The following is a 12,724-nucleotide window of genomic DNA, read 5'->3' on the forward strand; positions in this document are numbered from 1 at the left end:
GTGGCACTTGGACGTCGTGCAACTGGCAGAGGCTTTGGACGTGGTGCAAATGATACTTCTTTACAATTCTACAATGCGCTGTTTCATGACGTCCAAGTGCCACGACGTCCAATAATATTTTTCCAGTGCCACGACGTCCAAAACATAATTTTTTAGTTGTTGCACGACGTCCAAGTGCCACGACGTCCAAAAGTACAGTAACTGCCAAAAACATAGTCTTTCTACAAGCTGTCTTATCAAATAATATAACTAACTAAAACACAAACTATCCAATAAAACAGACCTGGTCTGTTGCCTACATGAATTTTAGTATTACTCTTACACTCGACAACAATTTATTACCCCATCAATCTAACAGCAACTGGGACTATTTACAATGTATGGTGACAATTATTTACCTCGTCGATGGCAAGTGATCCATGTAACATTCGAGAAACTTCAGTCGTCAAGCACTATGAATTTGAAAACTGTAATTTTGTGTGTTCTGGTGAGTATTGTTAAGTTATAGTATATTTATGAACAATAGGTATTATTTTGTAAATTCTAGTGTTTGTATGTTAGTTTCTTACTCTGTCAAGCATCGACTACTCAACTGATTACCATGAAATTGTGTACTTTTATTTTCAAAACTTGAATAATGAAAGTAAAGAACATTAACAAACAAAATTGTGTTTTTAAAGGACCAAAAACTTATTCTTAGATGTGGAGTTTAAGCAATGCGAACAATTCCATTAAAATTACGTTTAATCCAATGTGACGTTATAATAAGTAAATGCAGTTTAATTGACTTTAGCTTAGCATGTTTTGCATATACCAGTTCTTTTACAATATTTGGGAAGAAGCAGTATGATTTTTACGTCCTCCTCCTATAAATAGTATAGAGAAAGTGCAGTATTGTTTTCACCAAAATGTTTGAGTTTGAGTTTTGGGTGAATATATCCGTTTTGGGTTCCCCTGAACAAAAAAAGTTTTTTGAAGTGATGTGTATGTCTGTGTGTGTAAATGTGTACATGTAAATGTGTACATAGCTACAGACCACGCCTGTTGTCCGATTTTGATGAAATTAGGTATGTGGGTACCATTTGTGGTATCCCCAGGCGTTTTCTTAATTTTATAAAAAAAAAATATTTTTAATTGTGATTTTTGTATGGGATATTTTCCCATGAAACCACATTAAAACGGAAAAATTTAATGTTAACAAAAATGACCTGAACTACTTTGATTAGAATTTAGTTTGTTGTAATCCATTTAATTCTAACCAAAACGGTACAGCCCCCATTGCGCTAAAAACTTCGGTTCGAAAGTTATTGTTACTTAGCGGAAGAATTTGATTTAAAAAAACTTTCACAACTAATTATTAATTATTTTTCACAATTAATTCATTTGTACAAATCGTATATACGAAAAACAATGGGTTTTGAAACCGCCTGATTGGCTGGCACCCTGCTGTAAAAAGAACATAAAAATGCTATACTGTAACATAAATAATTACCTATTCAGTACAGTATATTATTTAAATTCTGTTGGTTTACAAAAAATACAGAAATAATCAAATAAAAGCAATATTGGCCTAAATTAATATGAAAATTAGAATAGAATATATTTAAATATTTCAAGCGAGTCTCATATGATTTTATACTTAAACTTTTGTATGTTATGGTTCTTATAATTCAAAACAAAATGGTACAATCCCATTGCTGTACAAATTATGGCTCAAAAGTTATTGCAACTTTTGTGGTTTTGCCCATAAAATATCATAGTTAAACCCGCTTACAATAAATGTTGTTGAGAAGGATATGTGAGAAAGTTTTTGATTGGTAATACAGCTTATGTAGTGGTTACTCCGCGACGTGGAAGCGGAACTGACTTTGAAAATCAAATCCCTCGAGAATTAGAATACAATTTTATCATATATCAAAATGAATCCTCCAGTCACTTCCATTAAAGTAACTCCATAAAGTACTAATTGCGTTGACTCCGGTAATTGTAGACATTTTATACGCTACGCTCCTGGATGAATTAATGTTCGTCAGAAAAGAACATAGCAGTTCTGTGGCTTCTTTCCATGTACCGTGACATTCCTCGACGGGACGGCAGTCGTAGGGCAAGCTATCACAGACTTCTTTCTTCATCGGCAGTTGACCATTTTATCTGTTGAATTACGTGCGTCGACAACCAGCCAGCCACGTCCCGGAGCGAGACGTAGGAATTGGCTAACTCAGGAGCTCGCTAACTCGGTCGTGTGTCGGAACTGGCTAACTCTGGAACTGGCTAACCGTCTCAGTCAGGAATTGGCTAACTCCGGAACCCACTAACTCGATTTTGTCTCGCGGCGGAATTCGCTAACTCTGGAAGTCGCTAACCCGGCCGCGCCCACTGCACGGAGCGTTGCCAACCTTGCACGACTAAATAATCGTACATTACCGTATTTCAAAATATCAGTGTCAATGAAGATACAGTAAATGTTATTGTTTTTGTTATAAATTTCACTTTTAACAGAAACTAGCCCAAAGCCTAATTCAAAGACAATTATTAAAAAATCATGAAAAAGTGCTTTTTTTATTTAACTGTACAATGGCCAGTTAAATGTTTATGATTTCGATCTTAAATATAAATGCCATACTTATAAAAGAAAATAATAGAATATGAAAAATATTGAAAAGGTACTAAATGATTAAACCTCTACGAAATTAAGCTAAAATACACGCTAGTTCTCAAACACGGAAAACAAATTTAATCGTAATGTCGTAATAAACCAAAACCATTCATTGATACAGTCATCAACCATCGTAACTTTCATAACTAATTCATAGATTTAAAATAAAATGTTCGTCGTTGAACCGTCCAACTTAGGTGTACAAATATGTCATAGACTAAGCTTTTATCTAGGCCTAATAGTTTAAACCAAAGCATTGTAGGCCTACTAGTAAATAGTTGCCTAATTCTAAAATGTGTTGAATTTTTTAGTAATAATGTTACATGTTTTAAAACAGTTTTTAGATTGTACACCTAAGCACCACTAGTAAATAATAGGAGAAGATCATTCATATAATAAAACGTGACAGGGCTATTTTAATTCACGATTCTTAATCAACGAATTGACGGATTTTCCTGATTTGAGTGTTGGGTTTCCTTTATATTGCTTTCACAATCGAAATAAACTATACCAAGCCTTTGCTCGGTTCACCGTTCCCCGGTACTGAGCTACTCAATAGACAATAGCTTTGTTTTTGGATAAGATCAAGTAATTTTAGCTATGACCACCATTCATAAGAATTACACACTTACTTGATCTAGTCAAAATTGTTGATACTATTATTGTTAATGTGTTTAAATCTCTTTATGCTTTTGTTATTGTTATATTATTTGTTATTTATTGTATATTTATTACTAGAATAGTTACTGTTGCTCAATATTTTGTAGCTTATTAGATACAACATGTAACATACCATATATTCGCTGTAAAATGGTGTAACCGTTGAGAGGAAATAAATAAATAAATAAATAAATAAATAAATAAATTGTAACAAACAAGAACGCCTGGGTCGATTTAGAGGAGAAAACCTCCAGACTTTTAAAAAGTAGGCCTACTGATAGACGTAAAATTAATATTAATTAAACAAAATTAAGAGGATGACCCGGGTTCTACACTAATAGCCTACGATAAAAGAAATTTACAAGTTGTATTTATGCATATAGACTTATTGTTAATGCAATCTATGAATAAATTAGGCCTACCACTTTATAATATTGTATCGATAAATATTTATTTAAATTCAATAGATCTATTTAAAAATACATAATACTGCAATGTATTTATGTAGGCCTACTGACGTTTAACGTGTAAATTTTATCATGATTTATAATTCAATTTTATGATTCAAGGTTACAAGCCCAGTGTATATAATATACGAACTCAGTAATTTATTTGCAGAAGTTCAAAAAACGGTATTTATTCGAATAAAAGAAACAAATGGCGAACTACGAAAATAGATATTTCATAACACGTATAAAAGATACAAATTAAATGTACATTTTATCTTTTTGCATACCAATTAGCTACTATTTAAGTAAGAAGCCCAAATATAAATCATACGTTACTCCCTTATATTAGTACATTTCTCATCCTTATGGATCAGCTGAAGACAGTTTTATTGTTAGTTCTGTCCGGTACGCACAATTTGTTTTTCAGGATTAATTTTGCCAACAGTGTCATTTAGAGGCTTCTGATTGACTATAACGAAGGTTTAGTAATTGAAAAATTATTTTTGTTCATAGAATAAAATTATAAATGCCTCAAATTCAATTTTATATTTTTTATTATGAAATTAAACCGTCATAACCTAACCAAACGTGCTGACAATGAAAAAATCTAATGAAGGTTTATTAATCGAAAAAATAGTTCTGTTCATAAAATAAAATTATAAATGCCTCAAATCCTATTTTTTATTCTAAAATTAAACTATCATAACCTAACCAAACTGACCAGACTTGCTAATAATGAAAAATCAAACGAAGGCTTAAAAGAAAAAGCTAAAACTATAAATGGGTCAAATTCATTTTCATAATGTTTTAATTATAAAATTAAACCGTCATAACCTAACCAAACCAACCAAACTTGTTGATAATGAAAAAATCCAGTACAAAAAATAGTGCTACGAGTGGGATCCGAACCCGGGTCCTTCGGATTATCAGCCCAGCACTCTATCCACTACACCACCGAGGTCGTTGGCATCATTCGAATCGTCGCTGTAATGATGCTCCCTCAGCCAATCAGAAGCCTCAAAATAATACTGTAGGCAACACTGATCCTGAAATAAAAATTCTGCGTCCGGCGCACTGTCTTTAGAGGTCGTGTTTTGTTTACAATTGTTTCTTGTTTCCGGTCATTTAAAACCTCGATTAACCAAATAAAACGTTCTAGTCACAACTAATAACACGTCCCCTATTTATATAACCAAACAGTAAAGAGAAAATTATGAAGTTAACTATAGAAATAATAGAAACACAATTTTGTCGACACTAGCGATCAGTGTCACCGGACATGAACTAGACACGAAAAACGAGCTTCAAAGTTTACAATGGTATATAAAGTTTACTTGTGTTGGTTAGTCTATGGTAAGACTATAAAGCATTTTCCACCCTAATAATCATGAGAATAATGTTAAATATACTTATAAATATATTTATTTGATCAACTACGCAGCTCTTACTCCTAATTAATCGTAGGATACGACATTGTGGTACCGATACTATATAGGTACTACACTTTCGGCAACACTGGCCAAAAATATTCGTGCTTGGCTCCCATTGGACAGCCCGCGAGGCTTCTGATTGGGAGTTAGCGAGTTCCGCCGAGGGACCGAGTTAGCGACTTCCGTACGAGGACGGAATTCGCTAACCCGGCTCTAGAGCCGGGTTAGCGGGTTCCGGAGTTAGCCAATTCCGAAACCTAACAAGTTAGCGAGTTCCTCTCATCGACCAAATTTGAAGATAGGGCTTTTAACATGGGGTTAGCGAGTTCCAGAGTTAGCCAATTCCGCGGACCCCCCGGAGCCACGTCTACGTATGACGTGGACCGTGTTCCGCTGCAGATTCAGTTTGTTTTATTCGTTCATTCCTAAAACTGCGTGGTTTAAGCAATCACAGTGAAATGAACAATCACAACAATGCAAGTACCTATGTTAAATTATTTTAAAAAATACTACGTCTTTACAAAAATGGTTGCTCTGCCCGTGATTCGCAATAGTACAAGAACAATTAAGAGAATAATTTGGTTTTTTTAAATCTACTGTAAAGAACAACTACACACACTTACGACGGATTAACGTACACACAAAAAATACAATCGAACTCATTGTTTTTTTATAATCTCTTGTGTATTTGCATCTAACCGCGAAGCAGAATCAAAACTAATAACTTTGTCGTAGGGTAAAAATTTACTAGCTGCTATACCCGTGCTTCACAACAAGAAGAGGAAGCTGAAGAAAATAATTACCTATTCTGTTCTTTAGCTGTAAATGTTTTGGTGCTGTATGAAATAATTCCACATATATTATTAATTTTAAAAACAAAACTTAATTTTACTACTTAGTTTAGTATAATAATTTTCTTTATATTATATAACGGGTTACAATTTCCTAGGCAAGCCATTACAGCGTAGAAGTGTGTTCAAAAATACTGCAACTCTAGAATTCAATTTGAAAAGAAAAACCTACTTTTAAAGTGTGGACCAACTTACTTTCAAAACCTTATTTATACAGGGTGTTTCCGAATTGTCTGGACATATTTTGTGAACTTGTTCCCTGGGCTAAGACAAACATAAAACACCGTATAAGTATGGGTCTAAAGTGCCTAGAGATTTTTCTGTCTGTCGGTCTGTTTGTAATTTTTATAAATTATTTTATATCTTGGGCATTTTTCAGTATAGAGATTTGAAATTTGGTATGAATGTGTAGTTCTAAAAGTAAAAAGGACTGTGCAAATTTCGTTCCAATATCTCAAGCCTATTAAAGTAGTCCTTTTAAGGTAGTCCTATTAAATTGCGTAACCGAATGTAGAAAAAACCTTATAACTCGGTTATTTTTCATCCGATTTTTACAAACAAGGCCTCATTTGATTTGTATTAAAATTCTCTATCTTTTCGCTAAGGTAAAAGATTTTCTTAATATTTACGGTTTTCATGAAATTTGGCATTACAGATTTTAAATGGCCGCCATATTGAAACAGCTTGAGATATTAGAACGAAATTTTCACAGTCCTTTTTACTTTTAGAACTACACATTCATACCAAATTTCAAATCTCTATCTTGAACGAAATTTGCACAGTCCTTTTTACTTTTAGAACTACACATTCATACCAAATTTCAAATCTCTATACTGAAAAATGCCCAAGATATAAAATAATTTATAAAAATTACAAACAGACCGACAGGCAGAAATCTAGGCACTTTAGACCCATACTTATACGGTGTTTTATGTTTGTCTTAGCCCAGGGAACAAGTCCACAAAATATGTCCAGACAATTCGGAAACACTCTGTATTTGATGGCAGTGGGTTCATACATCTCTAACAATATACCTTAATATTGCAATAAAATCAATTCCTTTATAATATTATTGATGCTTCATGAAATTATGTTTTACCTTTAATTCTTTAATTTTACTCAAGCCCCTTTACCTCTGGCTTACTATATAATATGTATATACTGGCAACAGAGCCCGTTGTGGTTAAATAAAACGGTCTCTAGAAACATAATGGTTATGAAATCCATACACCACTTTACTCACATATATTAATGGTACAGATTAAGCATATGAATTAAGAAACACACGTTAACCACAAATGCAAATCATGATCAATAACATGTAAACAAAGAAAATCAATTAACTAGCAAACCGACAATCGAAACGGCACACGGAAGATTTCTCAGGTGCCGTTTGACGTCACTAACTGCTGACGTCACTTTGAGGGAACACCAATACCGCAACGATACGGTTTTGAAGCCATCAGCTTCGGTGGTGCATTGGATAGCGTTGCGGGCTGATAATCCGAATGTCCCGGGTTCGAATCCCGCCGGCGGCGCTAACATTTTATCAACATTTTTTTCATATCAGCAAGTTTGGTTGGTTTGGTTAAGTTATGACAGTTTAATTTTATAATTAAAAAATTGTAAAATTGAATTTAAGGCAATTATAATTTTATTTTATGAACAAAACTATTTTTTAGATTAGTAAACCTTTATTCAATTTTTCCATTATCAGCACGTTTGGTTAGGTTATGACAGTTTAATTTAATAATAGAAAATTATAAAATTGTCTGTTTCTTCAGACGCAGCAGTTAGTGACGTCAGCAGTTAGTGACGTCAAACGGCACCTGAGAAATCTTCCGTGTGCCCCACCGTACAACAATCAGCTGTAATAGTAGTTTACGAAACGATAGCGTAAAGGTTAACGACACTATTAGAAAATTGAGGAACGAGCCATTAAAAACTTCTAAGAGTGTCGTCAAGACTATTACTCCGAGTTGCGTACCCTACTAACTTTACCTACAACAGTGTTTTAATTACTAACAATCACTACTCATAACTTCCAAGATAGGCTATGTTCCCTTTATAACCTCTCGTTGCCACGGACAGTGATGCAACAAATCATTGTACCCAACGATCACATTGTACCAGACACTAATTAATTGCACCACTCAACAATTTAATTGGCCTGAACAGCTGATTAGTTGAAGTTCGAAGCATTACATTCTACTTCTTTTCTCTCAATCCTTGAACCTCATTGGTCCGCTATCCGTGTTGTTAAGTAACAAAAATAATGCTGTTAAGCATGTAAACAATTATGTAAAGTGAACCTTTTCAATTCTAAGAACTGAACTGAAACGGCTAGTTTAAAAAAGGTCGTAAGTAAAATTTTTAACACATGTTTCATATGATTAGATTATGCATACCGGCAAACCCATTACTGCTTTAAATCTTTGAAAAACCCGGACTTTCATAATGATTTGCAGTTCTAAACGAATTAGGCTTTCCATCGACCCATTAATTAATGAAATCGATCCAATGGAACTGTAGATTTAGTTGTAAAAAGTTTAACAAAACTATCTTAAACACAGTATTTTCTCATTACTATAAATTCAGATGTTGCTTAGCTTTTTTACAAATAACTTTAAAATTGTGAGGGAATTGACCAAAGGAAGGTGATATTCTGAAAAATTATAAAATGTCCTACAAAATATGCATTTCTTGAAAATTACTCAAAAAAGGCAGCAAAATGTTGCATCCAAATAAAAAATGTGAAACCCCGTTTTCAATATATTTCTTATGTAAATCATGTTTTTTTTTTTTATTTCTTTACCATAAATCATAACAAAAATAAACTTTCATAATTATTTGCAAAACTGCACTAACTAAGCTTTCAAACGACCCATTAATTAATAAAATCGGTCCAGTCGAACTCAAGATTTAGTAGGACAAATCTTTGAAAGATGATTTATACATATAAGTAGATGGATGGATTACTACATGTATGTATATATAATAGCATTTTATAATAGTTGTATGTATAGTAATCACTTGGGTAGATGTAGTAGATTATGTAATGTAATCACTATACTGTATATATATTGTAAACTTTGGGGGTTTTAACTGCTTACGTAAAATGTGATAAACTGAAAAATGACTACTAAGCTCAGTATACTCGCTTGGCATATGTGAGAATACTCAGGAACTGATTGAACTGACACCATTATATTATGAGTTACTTAATTTTATTTCACTATTTAGCCTAATATATATATATAACCCTTTGAAACACAATATATATATATATATACATATATATATATTTATATATATATTTATATATATATATGTGTCCGTTAGCGCGATAACTCGAGCAAAAATGATCCGATTTTGATGAAATTTGGTACAAACGTGTAAACCTACGTTTATTCGAACGAGTTCGCGAACCAGCATGATCGGACCATGGGAACAGGGGTTTATCGGGGCTTTTATGGGGTAAAAATGGGTTTTTCCTATTTTTGACCCTAAAAACATAAAATTTTGAAATTTCTTTCCAAACTATTTTGTAGAGCTTAAAAAACAAATAATTTAGTATATTGAAGCGTTATAATGCGCCTAATGGTTACGGAGAAAATTCCCAAAAATTGTTAATTAAAAATTCCCATGTTATTCTTATGGAGAATAAGTAAACTGTTGTAGTGTGCTTGTTTATTAACATATTTTGCCCAAATTTGGAAAATGTTTTTATTTCTTACTAACTATTAACATTTTACATAAAAAAAACACTTTTACCCTCCCTGTTGCAGCAAACCTAAGTATGTGTTAAACTGATTCTATTTAAATAGGGAATAAATGTGATATTTTTAAGGAGACATTTTAGTCTAAATCCAATCAGGCAAATAGAAATTTGCTTAGTCTGCAAGTTTGCTGTGGCGGGGGTATTTCCTTCTACTTCAATATTATCATATAATTCTTTTCTATATAATTTATGACATTCCTTACAACAATATTATAAACCATCTTTAGTGGATATATCATTAGAAAATTCGGATTTATTTTTATATAATTTACATCTTGAGCATTTCTTTTCCATTTAATAAGGGGGAATTCTTTAATAAAATATCGTTTAAACAAAAAATATATTAAATTATTTACAAACTCCTTCATTTTGTAGTCAATTTTATAGGAATTAAGGTATAAAGATTCCATAAATATTTTAAGTTTTTTCTTGAAAATTATAAAAATGTTCAAAATTAATCGAAAAGAAACAAAATTTTAACATATTAGTCTTGAAAACAACAAGTTTTATTCAACTATTGAAGTCTTTCTTTTTTGGTCTAGAAGTAATATGATACTATTTAAAAAAAATATTATATAAATTAGAAAAAAGTTATAAAATTTAAATAATTTTACTTTTTTTAAAAACATTTTGTTTTGTAGTCAATTTTATGGAAAATATAAACATATTCATGAAAATTTCATCAAAGTTATATACTTTTTCTAGAAAAATATAAAAATGTTAGAAATTAACCTAAAAGAGGCAAAAATTTAACATAGTATTGAAAAACAACAAATTTCATTAAATTATTTAATTCACCCTTTTTTGGTTTAGGATTGGCATATTACTATCTACTTATATATACAAACATCGTCTTTTATACTTATAGATTTCAACAACTCATCTCAAAACAAAAGGTAAATAATAACAATAAATAAACAGTTCATCTGGTCTTTTAAACATAAAACATATGGTTAATTAATAACACCACACCCATGATAAAGGTTGTTGGAAGCTAATGGGAGGAAGTATGTGTCAGATTGCTGATACCATTTATTGCATTTATGACAACAGCTAATGTGAACCAAGCATAAACAAAAAGGTGTGATACACAATGAGAACTTTACTTTTTTCTTTTGTTAGGTGCAGTGGTTGACCTAACATTATAGCCGTGGTAGATGTGCTATACTATAGTTAACCGTAAATTAAAAGAACCATATTTTCTTCAACCGTGTCCTCTCCCATTGCAAACGCAAAGCACTAGTATAAATACAATAAGAATTTTATACTTAAACGCCAACCCCGTACGAAGGACGGGTACTCTGCTAGTATATCATAATGATTAAAATTATTAAGCTAATTTTGGTTGTCAATTAAAGATCAAAATTTTTGTTACTAAAATAATGTAATAGTTGTTATAAGTGAACCGATTTACAAATTGATTTTGCTTCCTCAGGTGCTTCCACTCGCCAATCAAGCCAAACCATGGAAAAGAAGTACCGGTAGTCTGGACAAGCTCATGAAGAAGATTCTGTCCCAAGAACAACCATATACTGAAGATGAACTTCGGAGCGAAATTTCTTCATGGATCATGGATTACTTGGATTTTTACATAAAAGCACTTACTGAGATGGATTCGGTAAAGGATATACAAAATGACATGATACGGCTTTATGATCTCATGGTTTACAACTGGATGTTCTATCTCAAACCTGAGATTACAGATGACGTTAGAGATTTTCTTCCAAAAAGTTTTGAAAATCTGCAAACTGCACAGGATGTTGTCAATAGATTGAAAACAGACATTAAACATTATTCAGAAGAAACAATTACCAAAGCATTGGTACGATACCAGTATTCATCCATCGGCCTAAGTGGTCACGAATTACTTAAACAAGAACTAACAAATGAGCTAACCTCAACTTGGGAAAAACTCAAGGAAAATTGGAATAACCGACGGAGGACTGGAACACCAGAAGAGAAACTAAAGTACAGTATGTTGATGCGAAAAGTTAACAAAGAAAACGATCCGGTGATGGTCGTGCATGAATCAGACATCGTCATGTGTGCTCAGACAATCTTCCTTCTTTTTCACCAAGAAGTGACGGACCCTAACTATGAATGGGCACCGATGGAAGTTGAGATTGATGGGATAAAAATCAAACCTTATAGTAAGTTGAAAAAAGAAACGTTGTTTTCGGGAACTTGGGAATCGTTTGCTAAAATCAAGATTACAGACAAAAAGATAAACGAACGTCTAATGGCGTACTATACCGGCATAAAAAAAGAGCTAGAAAAAGAAGTGATAAAAAAAGAGCTAAAAAAAGAAGTGATAAAAAAATAAGAGTGACCCAGTTGGAGCTTTTCAACATTTATTTCGCCAAAGAGGTTAAAAAGTCTATTTATATTTAGATGTGTGCAATTTATTATTCACAATATTTGTTAACTGTTTGAATAATAAAGCTAGTTACACGTGTATTCGCAAATTCTTTCCCAAATACCTATTTAAGACTGTCTATATATATGGGGTTAATACAAAGTGTGGAAAAGGGTAATAAACATATACACCTCTTTCTGGTTGAAAAAAACTAGGTATGAGGCCTCATGTCTGCTAATTGAGCGGAGTGAGCCTAGATATAAACAAATAAAAAAGTAAGTAAAAATAATATTCTGACTTTCCTAAGTCCACCACAGCCTGACGATCCATCTATAGTACATTCTTGACAGTAATGGACCAAAATCGACAGACAATATTTATTGGATATTGCCTTTGAGAACATTTTACATCATACTGGGGGATCATACTGGGAGGCAAAAATAACAACCTGTTTTACAATGTGGGTCCAATTTATATAAAAAAAAAAATGTGTGGGTCAAATTGTACTAATATGCAAATTTGGAAATCTTCTAGATAATTT

General features: G+C 32.4%; 1 protein-coding gene across 1 annotated transcript; it reads left to right on the forward strand.

Annotated features, from left to right (window-relative positions):
* Nucleotides 1-406: 406 nt before the first annotated feature.
* LOC129001335 (uncharacterized) lies at nucleotides 407-12,282 on the forward strand. Its single transcript, XM_054428604.1, has 2 exons — nucleotides 407-487; nucleotides 11,263-12,282. Exons 1-2 carry the CDS (start codon nucleotides 455-457, stop codon nucleotides 12,148-12,150), a joined length of 921 nt encoding a protein of 306 aa, XP_054284579.1. The 5' UTR covers nucleotides 407-454; the 3' UTR covers nucleotides 12,151-12,282.
* The last annotated feature ends 442 nt before the right edge of the window (nucleotides 12,283-12,724 follow it).

The sequence above is a fragment of the Macrosteles quadrilineatus genome, unplaced genomic scaffold, assembly GCF_028750875.1.
Source record: "Macrosteles quadrilineatus isolate MER2022 unplaced genomic scaffold, UCM_ALF_1.0 Scaffold_8__2_contigs__length_117827958, whole genome shotgun sequence".
Taxonomy (NCBI): Eukaryota; Metazoa; Arthropoda; class Insecta; order Hemiptera; family Cicadellidae; genus Macrosteles; species Macrosteles quadrilineatus.